This window comes from Athalia rosae, chromosome 7, assembly GCF_917208135.1.
Source record: "Athalia rosae chromosome 7, iyAthRosa1.1, whole genome shotgun sequence".
Classification (NCBI taxonomy): Eukaryota; Metazoa; Arthropoda; class Insecta; order Hymenoptera; family Athaliidae; genus Athalia; species Athalia rosae.
The window spans coordinates 4,100,232-4,119,703 of NC_064032.1; the positions used below are offsets into that span (position 1 = coordinate 4,100,232).

Here is a 19,472-nt window from a genome sequence, read left to right on the forward strand (position 1 = left end):
CCGAAAAGTCGAGATTTGTATCAGGAGAACAGAAAAGCCGAGGAGGTGGTCCGAAACTTGGTGCCTTATCATGTGCATGCATTCAATCCTTCATGATTATTTCTAGTCTGATAGGGAGAGCGACTGATTCTTTGCAGAACTAACTCTATGCTTGCCTATGTATTTATTTATTCGATAAATCGTAGATACAAGAGAAAATGCATAATTTCTAGCTTTAGAATAGCGATCCTAGAATTTATATTTTAGGCCTGAAAATTTTCTGGGTATCAGGAGAACAGAAAAACCGAGGAGGTATTCCGAAACTTGGTGCCTCGGCAAGTGCATGCATTCAATCCTGTATATCTAGTACGTCACAAGCGCGGAGGTGTTCCGGAATAGGGCCTGACGTCCTTATGTTCCGCTTGGTCAGCTTATATATCCAATGTGAATTTAACTTCTTATGTGAAGGAGTTACATGTTGATGGATCATAAACGAATTTCAACACACAATTGGGACTATGACTCATATATTTTTACAGAAAATCGTAATGTTGCTACATATGTATCACAGTTAATATCAATACAGGTTTTCATCAAATGAATGTGTACAATACTCTAGAAAGTACATGATTTATGACTCAATGAATAATTATATCCGTTTTTTATCTGGTCTCAAATATGCTAAATAATCATGCTGATGCACCAACGAGTTTCGATTTCTGGATGCAGGGCAAATTTCCTCCGGAGCCGCAGATTTTTGCTTCGCAGCAGAAGAGAAGAAAGTCAATAATCTGGGAATAAACTGCATGTTGAGCCATGAGGTTGTCACTCAGCTTGTCACCTGTAATCGAAAAAATCGATTTATTTCGACTGGGTCTAGCTCAATTTGCTTTACGGATTCGTGTTCTTGAGTCCGTAATATAATCAAAACTCAGCTTTTAAAATTGCAACTACTTGATTATTGGGGGGAACTCATTTTGTTTGTTATGTATCGTATCGATTTCGAATAATATTCAATTCACGTACCAAGTAGCAAAGCACAGCAGCGCTACTTCGAACGATGACGCCTTGCGCCGTTGATAAGTTTGTTTCGCAACTCCTATGGTAGATTCTCCGTTTCGTCAACGGATTCGCGAAGCATCTCTGGTACTTTCGCGAATCAATGATAGCGACTGGTTATTAGTGTTCGTCTGTTGGCTCCACCTTCTGTCGAATCTTGAATGTAAAACAAACATGTAACAAGTAGCATCGCTCTTTCAAACAAATTTATGCTGTCAAGCTGGAGCAAAGTTTCGCCAACTCTCTTTTCCATTTTCGTTACCCACTACACTATCAAATTTATTTACAAATATAAAAGATGAAAAACTCGCTGATTTTTTTTCAAGACAAGATTTCTTGAAACGAAAATTTTCAACTTCAATCACCGACTTTCAATCCTTGATAACATTTTCAGTTACGAAGTTGAATAATTCTGGAGTTATAGACAACTGGACAAACTCTTCACCCGAAAAACAAGTACTTTTGATTAAATGAAAATACGAAAATTATCCCAATTTTTCGGGATTACTGAATTATTTGTTGAAATCTGTTTTTGTTTCTTCTAAACTTACAAGTGCCCATAAGCTAAGCGATAACCTGCGATATATTTAAGTTCAAATATACATCGGTTACTCTTCAATAAACGAGGTGGTAGCTGACCTTGGTTTCTAGAAGAAAAAAAAAAAAACGAACAAAAATGGCACGTGCGCCGTGCGTGCGGATTCAATTCCGTTTATAATCCCTTACCGAATAAATCTCTGGAATTTTTTGCGATCCCAAAAATTTTCAGCGAGCTAACGACGGGAAAAAAATATCCACGTATCGTCCGATTGGCTAATTTGTTACCTGCAACTATCCCAAATTTTAAAGCACCATACCATAATTTCGTCAAGCTACCTATTCAATTGCGACATATCCGGAAGTGCCGGTGGCACGTCCCGAAGCAACAGGTGTTTTTTATTGTTAGTTTTCCTATCGTTTTTTAATTCATTAATTTGTTCTTAGCCGGTGGAGAAAATTGTGTTTGGAATAGAAATGAAAACGAAACACTTGGCTCACACGGACATAATGTACTGTACACAACGCACTGTGCCACACAAGCATCGCCTTTCATTTTAGCGGATACAGGTGGGAAATGCAGCCTGCAGTGGCAACAGACGAGGAATATTTAGACAAGATTCCTGCCGCACTGCGACAGCGGGCCTTAATTTATTTTCTGATAACCGCAGTTCAGTCCCGAAAGATAAAACATAAAACTTCGCTCACGATCCGCCTCTATTACTTGCGAATTGAACGAATAAATCGAATTAGCAGTGTTTTTGACTAAAAAAGAATCGCCGAGCAGCACAGGGCAACGCATTTTGAATTCTGTAATGAAAGAACTTGCGCTTACTTCGAATGTGAAAACGGGTATTGAAGTATTCGGCATTTTGATCGAGGAGACTTTCGAAAATTCCGGTAACCGAAGTTTTGAAAATACTTCAATTTCACGTGCGAAAATTTATGTGTTTTCCACGCTAGGTATCTGGATGTGTAGAAGTATTTTTGCAACGCTGCTCTTCTCCGCGCTCGAAAGATTCGAATTCCCCGCACCGCGGGTGCAACAAATTTTGCGAATAGATATATTTTTCGACCGCAATCGCTGATGTATGTGTTACCACAATTTACGATATACTGCATACCGATCGTCGCTTCCATTCTTATTTTTATCTCGAATCGCTGTTAACCAATTCGTTATTCTGACAGCGACCATTCGTCTGTACTCCATGCAGTGCGATCGTTCGATTTACATTCGACTCGGATGAAATTTGGTAATTTTCATTTTATAAATGGAACCTTTCACCTTCAACCTGTTCGTTCGATACGAGAGAAAATCTCTCGACAAAATTCATATTCTCAAACGCAAAATCGCTGCGCCCTGAATATCGAACGCGGAAATTTTCCGCAACGGAAACCGCGACGCCCCGGGGGCGTCCGCCATTTTGGAACCGGAAGTTTCGAAGAGGTTCGAGATGCATGCGTTCTGTTTCTCATTACAGATCTCATTGTTAGTTTTTCCCCGTCTGCGGATGATCGAATCAAGATTCGATTTTGAAAACGAAGATGAATAGGAAGAGGGGAAAAATGAGAGAAAAAGAAGCAGGCGGAGGACGCGGAGGTCGGGCGCGTAGAGCGTGTATCCCGATAGTGGTGGGGATACGAGTTAACTTGGTAATCTCCGGGTAGCTTGGTGACCCAAGACTGGGAAGGAGGCAGAGCGGTTTGCACGTACAACATAGGCCTCTAGCCGAGCAACAAGCTGTACACTCCGGCAATTCAGCGGCAATCCGACAATCCGCGGCGCGCGCGCTACTCAAGTCGTTCGGTCGGTTAGACTCAGGAGTTTTAGTTGGCTCGTGGAAGTGGACTTGGCAGGTTCTCCTCCTCCTCGTGAGTCTTGCAGTACCTCGCCTCGTCCAGATCCAGATCCAGATCCAGATCGAGATCCAGATCGGAGATTGAGATCAAGATCCCGAGTAATTACATGCATAACGAAACGATATATGCAATACAATTATACACCAGTTGAATAAAAAATAATTAAAATTCATTCTTCTCATTTTCATTTTTACAAATTAAATTTTGTTCGATTTTTGTTTTTTGTTTTTTTTTTTTCTCCTTTCGGGGGGGAGGGTTTTTTCATTGATCGTGCTTTTTTCGTATTGTCTTTCATTCCCGTAATTCTACGACTAATTAAACCGCATTCGTCGCTGGCAAAAAAAAAAAAAAAAACAGAAAAAATCATATGTGAACAAAATTAAAATATCAATTAAATAAATTTTAAAATAAAATAATGGACGACGATTTTAAATCAAATGATGAAAAAAATTTCTATTGGTTTTCAATCACACAGAAAACTTTTTCTCTATTTTCAGGATATAATATTTTCGCGGTTCTGTGATTAAACAGTTTGTGAAAAGAAAAAGAAAAAAAAAGAAATGATAGCCAATTTTTTTGCTTCTACATAAGTTCTGTGCATCTGGTTTAAAAAGGAATTCCCGTGGGATTTATTAACGCTGTATATGAGGTGGGATATAATTTTTAATATTTTTGGTTTTTTCATTATATATGTAAATTATTTTAAATTGATTAACCAAAAATATTTATATATATTTTTAATTAAACTCTTACGAAACGGCTTATTATAATAATTATATTATCTCTCCTCGCGTGTTCGGAAATGTACGTATATATCTAGGCATAGGTATGTATTATACGTTATAACATTTACGCGATCACGTATAAATAAAATTTTTTCAATTTCTTTCTACCGACTTTGGCTCTTCATCGATTCGTTGTGAGATTTCAAAGAGAATCAAAAGCGTTCAGTGATTAGCGGTTATTAAGATAACGAATAAAGCAATATCTCTTTGAACTAACCGTGACATGGGGCCGAAATCCCTGACTTAAATGTTACATACAACTCCGTGTACGAACACACACGAAATACATACGTCGAATTAACGTACAATATCTTGAATGAATGTAATAATTCTCGTACCGAATAATTACACGTTCACCACGGACACACGTATAAATGTGTACACAGAAGTGGATATGAGATAAAAAATTTTTTTTTACACACACGGTACGTTTATCACGTACACGTTAGTCGAACGATTCTTATTTTCCAATATACATATAAAACGTACAGCGCGTGGAGAAAAAAATTGTTCAAGAATCGAGCGGAGGGTGACTTTAAAAATTAAAGAGCTCGCGCGCGCTTCGTATTTAAAGGTCGGTTCGAAATTAAAAGGCCCAGGGAACGCGCTTCGCTCGGGATCATTCGTTGCGGCGGGATATTCGAAAATAATTCCGAATAAAAGACGTGAAATTCTTACGACCGAAATCTTCGAAATGTCACATTATTCGATTATGTCGTCGCGTTTGCCAAGTGCAACGATTGAGTTTCACGGTTAAAAATTGCAGCAGCGGCATAAATGGCGAAAACCGTACGAACGGGGACGAAAAATTGCGAAGAACGAAAAATGATTCGCGTCGTTTCTTACGTTGAATTCATTCCATTATTCCCTTTTATTTTTATTTTATTATTTTTTTTTTTTCATATCGTGTCCGTACATTCGTGTAATTATTCGAAGAATAATGGGAGGAAAGAGAATCAAACCGACAACATATTTTCGCGTACGATAAGGCCTATAATATTTTGCATAAATATATATTTTTATTTATACGAACATTCGACTGCGGCTGCACGAGGTCGTAATAATAGAAGAGGAGTCAGAACGACGCGAATTGAATGTCAATTATTTAACGGACGTAGGTAGGGAGCGCGAAACGCGAGGAACACCCCGATGGAACGATTCCTTCGATCGAGATACGTCGCTTTTCAAATTTCAATTCCAATCAAATATCACGGCGAAAATTAACGCGACATACGCACAGCTAATTGTCCAACTATACAAGAGGCGGTAATTAAGATTTTTCATCACGATAATATCACGCAGCTGCGTATATAGATTTCAGATCATTGTACACGCATACTACGCAATCACTTTTTTTTTTCGAATAGGTAAGCCTAGGTTAATTTTTTCTATTGTAGTTTCCTCTTTTACAATTTTTCATTTTTTTTTTTTTTTTCCACTTCTCTCGGGTGACGATAAGTCGTCTTTGAGCCCCACGGATATTTAGACTGTGATATAACGACCGTACAACAGTCGAAATTTTCCTCAACATTTTCGACGCGCCACGCAAACGTTACAACTTTAATTCCCTAAAATTTTCAAACTGATAAAATAGACGCGTTTGACGTTCAATTCGGGGGTATCAGGTGCTTTGCAGCCGGAAAAATTTAATCGCGCGTAAATTATTTTTTTCCTCTCGCACTTCACTCTCTGTAGAATTTTACCGAATTATCGCAGAGCACGTGGAATTGAATCAGCCGGCTTTCGGGCAAACGTATAATATATAAACCACGCATACGTAAGCTGTGTGTACTTCGTTTAGTTTTTTTTTTTGTTTTTTTTTTTCTATTTCAAACGCCGTACCGGGAGACAAGATAATACGGAGGGTAATGTGAGAACTTTATGCCATTGATATCGCTGTTATATCACATGTGATTCTCACGCAGAAATTCGCGAACGGCGAGGGCAGATATTTTCTTCAAAATTTTCCGGCCCGAATTTGGAATCGAATAGGGAAAAACTGTAGCGAGAACGCGACAAACCGTTCGGCGATCGTTTCGATTATCAATTATTTTGATTGCTTTTCAATTACTCTAGATAAGGCGACGTGTACGAGTCGAAGCGAATTGTAAATTCGAGTGACGAGGAATTACAAAACCCGGATTCGTTCGAGGAAAACTACGACATAGTCAGGCAAATTTTTTCAACGTACGTATTACACTACGAGCTCTCGTGTGTATAGGTGGTTCTGCAATAAAAAGAAACGCAAATATTTGACGAGACAAAATCACGCGTCCACGGTTTGCCGAATAGGCTGGCTAATAATAAGACGCTCCGTTTATCTAATAATTCTTTGACGTAAACTATAGATAGGTACGCTACACGCACGATACACACCTATTCGCACAGTGTCGTTTTCTAGGATGACAAAAAAACATCATTCTCTTTGTCCCTAATTAACGAAGAGCGTTTGGATTATTTCTATTTCGGATCGGACGCGCGTTTTGAAAAAAAGCGAAATAAAAAGATTTTGCGAAAATCGGAGTAGATGGAATATTCGAATTTATATTTGTATTAGGAACGTAGCTTGATATCATCCGGTTATATGGACACACTTTACATATATGTATATATATATATCTGAGTTTATATTATTCTAAACTTAGATAGGTTTTACAGTGCCAGCTGTTTCGTGAAGAAAAAGAGGAGGAAAAAAAAAAAAGAAAAAACGAAGCAGCTGAGAGGGATGGAAGATGATAAATTAAAAAAAAAAAAATGTCTCCGCGTACGTATATATGACGAAAATTTTCGTCATTCGGCGACGACTGAACTCCTCGTAGTTTATTAATAGCGAACCATTATATTATTTACGGGTCTCCAACTGATTCGTCGGATGTGTTCGTCAATTATTAACGCGCTACGAGTCGAATCCGTTAGCAACGACGACGACGACGACGACGATGAATAAATTCGCGAAATTGTTGATACACTTTCTGATATTGTCTATTACATTTACACGTTACGTGGTCATTATACTCCGAGTCTTACGTAATGATTCGGGATTAACTTTCCTCCGATTTTCCAAAAAATTGAAAATTTTGGATTCCGGGCGTACCGCTGAGAATATGATCGATCGTTGTCGGGTCGATATATTCAACTCAAATTTCTATGGGACGTCGTTACGACTTCGTGTGTACCGTGTGTTACACGCACGACGTGTGATTTTTTAGAAATAATGAACGATAAGCACGAATTATTACATGTACGTTACATCGACGATGGGCGTGAATGTCATCGCTGTACGTACGTACAGTTTATACAATATTATATAGTCACGGTTCAATTCTGCACTCTGAGACCCTTGGCGTTTTATTATACAACGTTAATGAATTTATCAAAAAAAAAAAAACAAAAAAAAAAATAATACGAGTATCACAAGTATCGTTCTCATTTTTTTTTTTTAAATTATGTAACGAAATTTTGAAAAAAATTTAATTTACCGTGCCCATGCGTGGACCGATCGGTCTTCCCTATGAATCATTTCACTCGGGATCAATTTTCAACGTTTTTGATGAGAAGAAGAAAAAATTACCACAGTTGATTTGAATGCCATAATTTTTCGATCATCCCGAACTGTTCGTATTCGGAATTGAATTTTCTTTAATTATATCGTTGCCATTGAAAATTAATTAATTACAATCATAGGACATGAATGACATTATATTTCTACATTTACACACCGTTTATCATTATATGTACTATTTCCATCCTAATCAGTTTTCTACTATAATTTTATCTATACACGTATAATATATATACATACAGAGTTTTACAATTTCGCCACTATCTCGACGCTGTTTTATGTGTTTGTTTGTACGCATGTATTATCGCATATATTACCTACTTAGGCAATAAATAATTAGCTAACCAACCCTAACCCAATACTAGTTTTCCTCCTTTTTTTTCCACTTCTTTTTTTTCCCTCCTATTCTATACCGACAATTGTTCGTAGACCACGTCAATTACAGCTGTTATAATATTCCTCTAAAATGGTGATATTTTTACGTATAGAAACAATTCCGACATTATACAGCGATTGTATATTATAATATTTAAACAATTTTTCTTCTTTCTTCCAATTTGGTTCTTTTTTTTTTTTTCATTACTCTTTCTCTCCGATACGTAGTGTCAAAATTAGAATCCGACGGAATATTTCAACGTTTTTGATCATTGTCGAGTAACAAAAGACATGAGATATGAATGCCAGATCTGCTGCACACAACGAACCGTATAAAGACGATACATTTGATTGTTCTATAATCAAAATATGCATAAATTATTCTCCATACTTTTACGATATGGGTGAAGAATGTGTACTCGAATGTCGTACGATTTTTAGTGATAAAATTCGTAACGGAATTTTGAATTCCATTTTTTTTTATATAGTGGTAAAATAAGGAGAAAAATATTGCTCGATTTGAAATGTCTCTAATGTATTGTAATAATTTATAATTTTTTATAAATTTTTATTTCTGTTTCTCCGCGTCTCGTTTGAATTCGTGTGCTTTTTTTCCTCCAAATCAATGGAAATAAAAGGCGTTCCCAGCTGATGAATATTATGCATATACGCGTATCGCCGATATATTACATATACGTTATATATTGCTTGGTAGTAATTGTTTGACAGCTCAAAGAGATAATATCATTAAATTCAACGCCTGCACCGTTAACCTTTCAACTTCTCCTCGCATACATAGCGACTCCCTTATCTATATCACATTACACGTACGTATTTTTATTATTAACTTTATTATTCACGCCCGTATGAATTATATATCCTCGCGCTCTCCCTATTCCGCTCTTTCCGATCGTTTCATTTTTTTTTGTTTTCTTTTTTTTTCGTTTTATTTTTACAAATTTGACTTTTTATCGAAAGATAAACGCGTCTCCGTTAGCGAAATACACCAGCGGAGGATATTCGCACTTAAAAATTTCTACGAATAACGCCCATCTGGTTCTCGGCGGTAGAACGAAACTCGAATCGGTGGAAGCACTAGATACACGTGTGTATACATATACATACACGTATCTATTTCCTGCAGATAACCCTTTATTTATAGTTTTTCCCGCCAATTTATTTCTTTCCGCCCGCGGCCAGCGGCGCCGCGACGCTGCCTTCTATAGATTAATAGGTATGTACGTACGTACGTACGTACCCAGTACCGCGATCGCTACGAGATCGGCGGTATACCTTCTTTTCCTACGTACATTCGGATCCGTAAAGAAGTCGCGTGTACAGTGACCGTGACTCGTCGGCGGCGCACATCGCGCGATTCCCGGTAGACCCGGAGATTCGAGAACCAGAAGGTCGTAACCCCCAAAAACGTCCAAAAATCGTCTCGTCGCGATCGGGAGTCGGAAAGTTTTTCCTCAACACTCGACGTACCGCCGCGATTTTGGTGGACTTTTTTTTTTTTACGCCCACCGAACGGTATACGATCCGGAGTTCGGAGGGTCTCGCGCGTCCTTCTGGTTCTCTAGGTCATTTCGTACGCCAGGATCGACGCCGCGGGCCGTATAATAATCTCGAATCTCTTGAGGTTGGATGTCCGAGTGATCGAAACGGAATGAGCGGCTGGCCGCCGACGGTGCGCCGGTCGAATCGGAGGATATCGACGTTTTATTCCATATCTATCTATCTATCTGGCGACAATGAAAACGCGCGAGGTCCAAGCGCTCGAAGAGAACGCGCGAAGTCGTGACCCGGACCACGGACAAGTTGGGAGAGGTCACTAGCCCCGCTCAACGCTACCGACGAAATCGATGTGACGTGAATCCGAAAACGTACCGATTTTCCGCAAAAAAAAAATCTCCCAGAAAGCTACGCGCAAAGTGGAAACGATTTCCTCCGAATCGAAGCGGATTCACATTTTCGCGAATCGAAATTTGTAAAGAAAAAAAAAAAAAAAAAACAGTCCAACGACTCCTTTCTTTTTCTCATCTTTTTACGGATCGCGCGCCCGTGTCATACGATTTTTACGATTATTCGCGAGCCGATCATTAAACGCTGAAAGAAGAAACGCGTCGCTCCGCGTTCGGCGATATAAAAATATGCGCCGGTAGGTATAGTTCGTTAAACTTGAAATGGCGAACGGTGGACCGTTGGACGCGTACTACAGTAAAAAGTGAATCTTTGTGTGCGAGAGAGAGAGAGAGATCGGTGGTCGAGCAGAAAAAAAAAAACCAAATAAAATAAAAAGTAAAGCAGTCCTCCAATGAAAACGAAAGTAATTGCGACCGGACCATTGATTGATTTTGTACGAAATATTCCAACATCCGAATAACGATTGTTCTCAATTCCGCCGTTTTTTTTTTTGTTTGTTTTTTCTGACACTGCGCGTATAAATTACACGAGTGAAAATATATCATCGATCATCGTCGATATGCAAATGAAAATTACCTATCTGCAGAATCGGATCGTCGAATTTTCCTTTTTTTCTACGCATACACGCCAGCTCCAATTCGCCATTACAGTCACATTGTTGATTCTATAATTAAAACGTTCCTTAATTGGCGAGGAGATTTGAGATTTTTTTTTTATTTATTTTTTTTTAATTCGTTCTCATATATACTTTGTTTCGCGTTACTTCCTTCTCAATTTTTTTTTTTCTTTTTTTTTTTTTTACATTTATCTCTTTGATACACGCGGCGAAATAAGAAGAGATCCAGAATAGATTCACGTGTAGGCTTACCTTATAAGTTATCCCTTGACCTCCGTCAAAAATTTTGATCGGAGTTCGGAGCAGCAATAATTGAATCAACGTTCTCGATGCCGCTGCGCGTACGTTGCGTGAGAACTTCAAGGAAACGATCTGCAGCAAAAGAAAAAAAAAAAGAAAAAAAAACGAAAAAAACACGAGAAACAATTTTTTAATTAAATGAGAATAAAAATAAAAAGGAAATCAAGAGAAATTATTATTATTATCAAATCTATCGCACATGGTTCGCAAATGTGCTCCGCACGTACATTCGAACATCGTTGAATATCTAATGCCTGCAGAAAAAAATGGAAAAAACGAGGGTAATTTTTGTCTATGACGAAAACTTGCGGCATTGATTTTTATTTCCTTTCATGCGGTTGGGGAGTCGAGGGGGCGTTGGCCCGATAAATTTTGCGCGATGTCCCTCCTTTTTTCTCTTAATTTTCCTCGAATATTTTTCCTCACCGCGTGATCCACCGACTTTCTATTTCCGTGACCGTCGGGAAAACCACTTTCAAGTTTCAGTTTTAACTCGTAAACTTTTCGCGCTTCCTCTTCTGCCTTGGGTGGCACGAGACGCAGCTGCACGTTCGTGTTTCAAAGGCGTTTGTAATCGGGGAAAATTTATAGTCGGGTATCTCGCGTTTTTTCTAACACGCCGAAGAGATGATATAATTTTTTCTTTAGATCTTCGAATTACCGTTTCCCCGTTTTTATAACGAGTTACAGTTTTATCATCGCATCGACAGAACTTTGCATTTTTCTAATTTCAATTATTCTGTTTTTTTTTGTTTTGCAGGTTCTGAAACGGCAGTGGAAGACACGAGTCGACGTTATTTCTCTTTCCGAAATTCTTTTCTTCCCAAATTGCCAAACATTCACTTCGGAGCGTAACCACCACTACGGAGAATCAAAGTTCCGATTGAACCACAGCGATCGGGTGGTTGCAGGCGGAGGAGAATCGAGAAGGAGGGAAAAGAAGAATAATAAACAAAAAAAAAAAACAGTGTATACAAATAATCGTCGATAAATCGAAAGGCGACAAAAAAAAAAAAGAAAAAAAAAAAATCTCAATCGAAAATGTCGAAAATTAATTTGATCCCAGTGCGGCTAATGGATTTATTTCTCAATTTTAATCGTTTCTGGCGAAGCTAATCAATGTTTCAAATTTTATTGATTAAATAGTAGCGAATAATATCGCAGTAAAAAAAATATCGTTAGCTAGATCAATTGATTTGTAATTAATGTATGAAAAATTTACGAATTTGAGAGTGTAAAACGTGCAGTTGTTGGATAGGCGGTAAAACGCGGATAGAAAATTGCATATTTTTAATAATCGATGTACTTTGACACCGGATCAAATAAAAATCTGCGCACGGTCGACTACCCTGTCTCTGATCCGAACAATCGTACGTAAAAGTTGTCGATACAATCCGCAAAGACTTGTCGAAATATGTCGCGTTTTTTGGCGCGTGCCGCGACGGGGGCGGCTTGCGTGGCCATCGTACTTCTGGTCGCTTTGCTCGTCATACTTTGGACGGGAGTGAAATCCGGTAATATTTCAAGCGGTTTCAAGTACCTCGAAATCGTCGACGGTAACGAGACCGTCTCCACACCGCGGGGGCACGAGGCCTACGACGAACCGGAAAGGGGCGAAAAGAGCGTAGAAATTGTCGAACCGGAAAACGTCGCCTTCGATGATCGACTTCGGCATCGCTTCGACGTGAAGAAAAAACCGACGTGGGAACGGCCCCAGAACATCACGAACGAAGGTGAGTCTCGAATTCCCTGAGATCGTCCGAACGGATGGAAATTTTCGAAAAATCCCACTTTACTTTCCTCCCCGACGTTTTCCGAGGTATTAAAAATCTTCTGACCCCTGGAAGTTTGACGGCACGTCAGGTGGTTCGTTTTTCTGATTTATTTTCATCGGGTTTTTGGTTTCGACTAGAGATAAGAATAGTTCGAGGCGCATTCCCAGCCTTTGTTTAGTGGGACTGTAAAAAGAGCCCGACGACGATTCCGTGGTTTTTGAATCTCAATTGAGCGATTAAAGCCGAGAGTTTCGGTGGTTTCTCGCCTCTTAAGAGTGACGGATGACGATCGTTAGCTGCGGTATTTCCCGCTGCGAGCCGCGGTATAGGATAGGTTTTCATTCGAGGAGAAGGAAAGGTTCGACGCGTCTTATCTCCGAAAAATGCCGGAGCGGTGTTCGGCGGCAGAAAAGGTAATCGGAGACGCTTCTGCTTTCGCTTATCCCTTTTTTTTTTTAAATCCTTCTTCTGCCGCAACGATCGTATAATATTAAATGTACACGTATACGAACACAACGACGCCGTATGCGATGGAATTCGAACGTTTTGACAGCGTCCGTCGCCTCTCCACCTTCCGTTGGACATTCCCTGTAATACCTTCCGCGGTTATGTCGTTACATTCCAAACATTTTACGTCCACAAATATTCACGTCTCGAGCTTTCAGGTTTCTATTCAAAATTTTTCTCTCCTCATTCTCCCTCGACTCGAGACGAGCGTCGACTCTCTTTTTATCTCTAACGAGAATTACCTGTACCTGTAAACAAGTCGAGAGGAAATCGATGAACGGAATAAGGACGGATAAAAAGGTTCGTGCGATTCTACGCGGAATCTGATAATTGTACGGTAATTTTACCTCCGACCTTCGGTAATCGGTAAATCGATCCGTGAGAATGGTAATGGTATGGGAAATAATGACGAATATATGTACACGTACCCATTCGCGTATGTACCTACAAGGAATTCTCGTCCGCGTAATATTCTTATACCTGCATATTTGACTAAGTAAGTAACTAACTAACTAACTAAGTAAGTAAGTAAGTAAGTTGTACACGTATGTCTATACCTCGTTGCTCGCTGGTATTAGAAAGAGCTAATATAGACTTTAGCGTGTCTTCCTTCGCGGACTGGCCTTACAAGGTCGTCAAGCTTACCGAACATCTTTCGTCCGCATGTAAATCGAATGGCTCTATGTAGTAACTTATACGCCTATATTTGCGCACACGAGAAAACGGGGCGAGACTGACAACCAAAAAAAAAAAAACTGTCGACTCGATTCGGCTGATTAAAATTCGTCCATTTTTCAACCCTTCGACAAAACGTCTTACACCCCGCTATTTCCCGTGATGTGCGCGCGAGGCGGCCGAGCCCCGGCTGACATTTACTTTTACTCGCTTATCTACTTCCTCGTATGTACGCGTAATTATTTACGTAAATCACACGGTGAGAAGCGAACGATTTGAAATAGAAAAAAAAAAAAAAAAAAGATCGCGCGCGAAAAATCGTTTTCAATTTTTGCGGCGAACTTTAAACGAAATCCAACCCCTTGTGAGTGTATATAAGTGGGTTCGACGTAACGTTGAAATTTTACGTTTAATAAATTGTGCGTATACAACAACAACACACGCGCGAGGTGTTTTACGAGAATCAAATTTCTACGGTTGTCAGCATGCCGGCAGTCAACGTACGCCGTGTCAAGATTACGCGGATATACACCTCTATACCTTGGTACGTAAGTTTTATATTTTACGTTTACATTTTATCGCGCGATGTTGTTTCTCGCGAGTCTAATATCCGTTCCGCGTTTAAAAAAATTTCGTTTTTTTTTTTTTTTTTTTCAATATCATTTCGCTCGATTCCATTTAATTTCTTTCAAACTTTTGAATAACGCACCTCGATCTTTTTTTTTTCTATCCTTATTCCGTTCTTCGCTTTGCTCGTCATATTCGCTCATTTTCGGTTCTAACGGGTGCGTCGGAAATTTTCCGTTCATACCGCCGCGGATCGATTCGAAAAATCCGTATTTGAAAAAGAAAAAAATTCTCACAAGACTTTCGGTTCCGTTCGCACAGACACACGCGTGTAATATTATTAATTTGCAGACTGCGCGGCGCTCGTTCTTCCACTCCCGACCATCTTCGAAGTTGAGGTCAATTTTCGCTCTCTCCAACTCCTCGTAATAATTTTTTTTTCAAATAATACCTATGCAACGACACAGAAATGTCCGTAGATACAGACGCACAAGTGTGCGAAGGTAATAGACACACACACGATATACGTACGTACGTAAATAAATGAATAAGTAAATCTGCGTACCGTTAATTTTCACGCACGTAAATTTATTTAACTGTATTACAGTGTGTTCCGTACGCACACGACTACACGCGATTACGTCCGTGTATTTTATATATATATATATATATATATACACGAATAAAATATCTCATTTACATTCATCCGTACACATGTATACATATACGTTCGACGTATGGAAAGACACACGTGCTAATTGGAGTCGTTGACATTGAGGCAATGGACAGGACGATTATTAAAATAGTTTATTGTTATTATCCTTATTATTTGAGGAACGATTTTATTTCGTCGATTTTTTTCTCTCTGCGTACGTATCGTAAAATTGAAAGTTTTCACAAAATTCTTGAAAATGATTATAAAGTTTTTTGGTCGATATCTCTCTTGTTTCGATTCGAAAAAATTTGTGGGACGATTTGGTTCGGAATGCCCCGTATGTAGCGTGCGTACGTGGGTCATGCCGTAAACTTGTTACATAGAATGTTCTAAAAATATTCGACGATTAGGTAATACGTACTCTCCTCTCCTCACTTGCGGTAGTTATATATGTACACATATACACGTGGACACGTGTGAAGAAGACTGCGGCAAATTCGATCGCACCTAACTTCACGTGAATTTAGTTAGCTGTACCGCACGAGATTCGCGCCGATGCGAAGATCGGTTGTAATTCGATCGCGTTTTATTCCGTTCGGAATTGGCCGGTGTCGAATCGGCGACAGAAACAGCCCTTAAAAGTGTACGATTACGTCAGTACTTCGTGGACACGCGTCGATTACTGATCGCTTCGCCTCGAAAATTGTTGACAAATAATTCACACGTACGAATTCCGCTCACAAATACCCAAAGTATTCGCCTCGCGGATAAATTCGGATGAAGATTTTTTTGTTCGATTTTTATTTCTCAAGATTTTATGCAATACCGTCAGCGCATCTATTTGACGAACGTTCGTGTTTTATCGTGGAGAAGGAAAAAAAAAACGTTATTCAAGGTTTCCGTCTTACGACTCGTCAAATTCTGCGCTCGTTATTAACGTCGATGATTTTTTCTTTTTCTCTTTGGATCGCATTTTTTTCGTTCTCGATTTTCAAAATCCCACGCGATCAGAAGAAAATTAAGGACAGATGAGAAGACGGACGGACGGACGGCTGATGAAACGACGGACAGCCGGAGGTTTCGATTCTCGCGGTAAAAAAAATTCAAAAAGGATTTTGATCCTCCGTCAATCGTCCGTCAGTCAATCAAGCGTAATTGTAATACCCGTACGATTAAAACCAAAGAATATGAGAAACGAAAAAAGAGAAAAAAAAATATTAAAACTATCAAAGATTAAATCTTCTAACAGTCAAAATATGATTCGTTTCGGTTGTACGTGGAGATGAGGAATTCCGACTCGTCTGATTGTGAGAAAAAAAAAAAAAAAAAAATTTGACAAATCCGTGAATAAAATGATCGAGGTAAGAAAAAAGCGTAGGTATAAAAAAAAAAAAACAATGAAGAATTCGAAACCCCTTCGTAATCGATGAGTTATTTATTTATTATGTTAACTGTTGGCGCCTGGGTTTTATGTGACGGCTACCCGCTGTGCGTCTTTCAAAATACATCCAAATAAATTAGCATAAAATGAAATCGAAAAAATGAATAAATAAATTATTCCGATTGGTGAAAAGGACCCTGTACCGGAATTTCCTGATTACTCGCGGTACGAAGAAAAAGAAAAAACGAAAACCTCAAAAACTGTCAGCGTTCAAATTTTTAGACGGATATAATAATTAACGTGTTTTAAAAGAAACTCTCGCAGCTGTACGGTGACGAGCGTTGTCTAATTCGATAGAAGAATGGACAGAAAGGAGTGAATTTTGATACGTGTCTTACACGAGTGATTGAAATTTACATTTACAATTAATTAAATGTGTTTTTTTTTTTTTTGTATTTCCTAATTTCATTTCATATTTAAAACGATGCGGTTACAAACGATGGACAGCGATCGCTGCGATAATAACAATAATTATAATAACGACGACGGTGATGATATAGTTTTAGCTGGTAATTTGTAGTCAAGTAGTCGTATATTATAGACGTACGTGAAAATAAACTGAATCAACTAAAACGCTGTAATTTTGAGCAGGTATAACAAGCTCCTTTAGCTTGTCGGCTGTCAAGAGGAAATTCATCTTTGCCATCCTCATCAAGCATTTAAAGACGCGAGAGAATTCCCGCGCGCGTTCCCCTGACGCCCGGTAATTCCTTCTTATCCGATGACCTTGGCCCAGGTGTGCCGCTACTTTTTAAATATAAAAGGAAAAAAGGAGAAGAACGACATTTTTTCGTCAGCCGTATCTCAAAGTTTCTTCAAATTTGATACGTTTATGCTAATCGGACAGACGTCTCAACATTTCTGATATCCCTTTGAAGCATTTGTAATGAAAAACAAAAAAAAAAAAAAAATCAGTTGAAACAAGGGAACGGATGAGACATTTTTTTTTTTTTTCAATTCTTCGATCTTTCGAAAATTCCCTGGCCCTCGAAAATGTGGAGAGGCGTCAGAATCTTTTTCCGATCGTTAGTTCCGAGCTTTTTTCTCTCCAACGGTAGGTGAACAAAATCCGCTGCGAAACATTCCTCCACTTTTGACGATTTAGTCAATTTTATCGCATCGTTCGCCGGTTAGCAGCCGATATTTCGATCGCCGATGTCATGAATAAACGAATTCGAAGTGGCGATTCGCAAAAATTCTAATGGCCTATGACATCATCAAAAATTGGTAAAAAAAGAAAAAAAAAAAAAAAAACTCGAATCCGACATCGACTATATGAGTCAGATTTCATCGGATAATTCGACCGTCGCTATTCGTATCGCATTCGGGGACGTGCGCGGGCAAACTTTTCAGAATTACGGAGAAATTCAAGGCGGACCGGCGGTGGCGGAAAATAAAAAACAAAAAAAAAAAAAAAAAACAACTTACTGTTAGTCATCGGCGATCGCGTCTTCCGATCGTTGCTCGTCGGAGTTCGCGGGGACGCGGGACGTACGCACGACGATTAGAAGGGGGGTATGAGAAGGGAAAAGTGCACGACGTGTTACCACCGTACCGACGCAGCAGGTAGTCCCTCGTTCCCGGTGTATCATATTTCCCCCCCCCCCCCCCCCCCCCGCCCTCTCGGGTAAAATAAGTCCGATGAGACCGAGATGAAAAATAAAAGGCGAGGAGTTAGAAGATCGCTTTACAGGGCGGCGCAGAAATGCGAGGGGGGGGGGGGGGGGGGGGGGGGGGGGAGACAAATCAGCGGCGAACGAGATGAACGCGAAGGCTGCCGCCGCGCCGGGGTGAAGGAGTCTCGACGGATTGCGTGCCGTATCCCGAGGAAAGGTGCGTTGAACCGTCAACCCGCGTCTCCGCGATCCACCCGAGAGATCGGCGACGCGTCGCGACAACCCGGTGCGGGACGCTGCTAGGCCCTTTTACTACTTCTTGGCGCGCTCCCACACTCTCCTCGATTCCACTTCCTGCTCAGCCGCCGCCGCCTCGTTCCTCTTTCCGATTGTATCCGACTCTCGTCTCGTCTCGTCTCGTCACCACGTTGACGTCGTAGCCGACGACGACCTACGAACTACACCTGCGAGATTGTGGAAAAAAAAACTAAAAAAAAAAAAACTAAAAAAAAAAAAAAAATTATCAAACAATCATCGGGGTAACAATTATCAAACAACTACGGGGGGAACGTCTCACTTCTGAGGTCGGTAGAGGGGGAAGTCGGACACCCCGACGAGAAAAAGGTAACGTCGCGTTGAAACGGGGTGAAAGTTTTTTCGGCGACCGGATTCAACGAGAAATCCTTCGAAGAAATTTTCCGGGGAAGAATTTTTCGAAACTGGTCGCCGCCCACGTTCTGGCGATTCGGTGAAAAATTCCGGTGTAGGAGGTTCCCGCGTTGATGATGCACGTGTGTGCAATGACGACCCACGCGATACGCGGAGTCGCCGAAGCGACGCTGCTGAAACGTTACAGTAATATCGTCGTATCTTCATCCTTCGTCCTCTTTAGCGATATTGGTACACGGTAAGCGCGCGCGCGGTGCACATTGTGCAATTCGCGGAGAGTGGAACTAGGAGCGGTGCGCGTTTTTTTTTTCTTTTTTTTTTTTCTCTTTTCTTTTCTACTACTTCGTTTCAACGTGTTTTTTTTTCGCTAATTACAGCCGCGCAACAGTTCAACGCGATTACGGGTAATTCGTCCCACCGTGACTGCAGCAAACTACCGTGCAATTTTCTCAAAACGGAGATGGAAAGGGGGTAAAACGCAGCGTCGTAGAATCCAACCGGCGACGAATGACTTACATACACACCGTCCGCGACGATGAATTGCGAAATTTTTTTTTCTCTCACATCC

General features: G+C 39.9%; 1 protein-coding gene and 1 long non-coding RNA gene across 6 annotated transcripts in view; one reads left to right on the forward strand and one right to left on the reverse strand.

Annotated features, from left to right (window-relative positions):
* Positions 1-719: 719 nt before the first annotated feature.
* The window catches only part of LOC125501930, a 69,635-nt gene continuing 50,882 nt past the window's right edge, over positions 720-19,472 (reverse strand). The window contains exons 1-4 of one of the 2 annotated variants that reach the window (XR_007279671.1): positions 18,048-18,227; positions 10,952-11,071; positions 1,006-1,194; positions 720-820 (exon numbers count right to left, since the gene is read on the reverse strand). This is a non-coding gene — a long non-coding RNA (uncharacterized LOC125501930). Of the gene's footprint in view, positions 821-1,005; positions 1,195-10,951; positions 11,072-18,047; positions 18,228-19,472 lie in introns of those variants that run through there. The other variant, XR_007279670.1, reaches the window with a different exon arrangement.
* The window catches only part of LOC105686452 (A disintegrin and metalloproteinase with thrombospondin motifs gon-1), an 88,890-nt gene continuing 72,669 nt past the window's right edge, over positions 3,252-19,472 (forward strand). For 2 of the 4 annotated variants that reach the window (XM_012401732.3, XM_020856503.2), the window contains exons 1-3: positions 3,254-3,533; positions 3,933-4,084; positions 11,760-12,732. In XM_012401732.3, the coding sequence (XP_012257155.2) occupies positions 12,414-12,732 (319 nt within the window). In that variant the 5' untranslated portion in view covers positions 3,254-3,533; positions 3,933-4,084; positions 11,760-12,413. Of the gene's footprint in view, positions 3,534-3,932; positions 4,085-11,759; positions 12,733-19,472 lie in introns of all 4 variants that reach the window. The other 2 variants (XM_048659103.1, XM_048659102.1) reach the window with 2 other exon arrangements.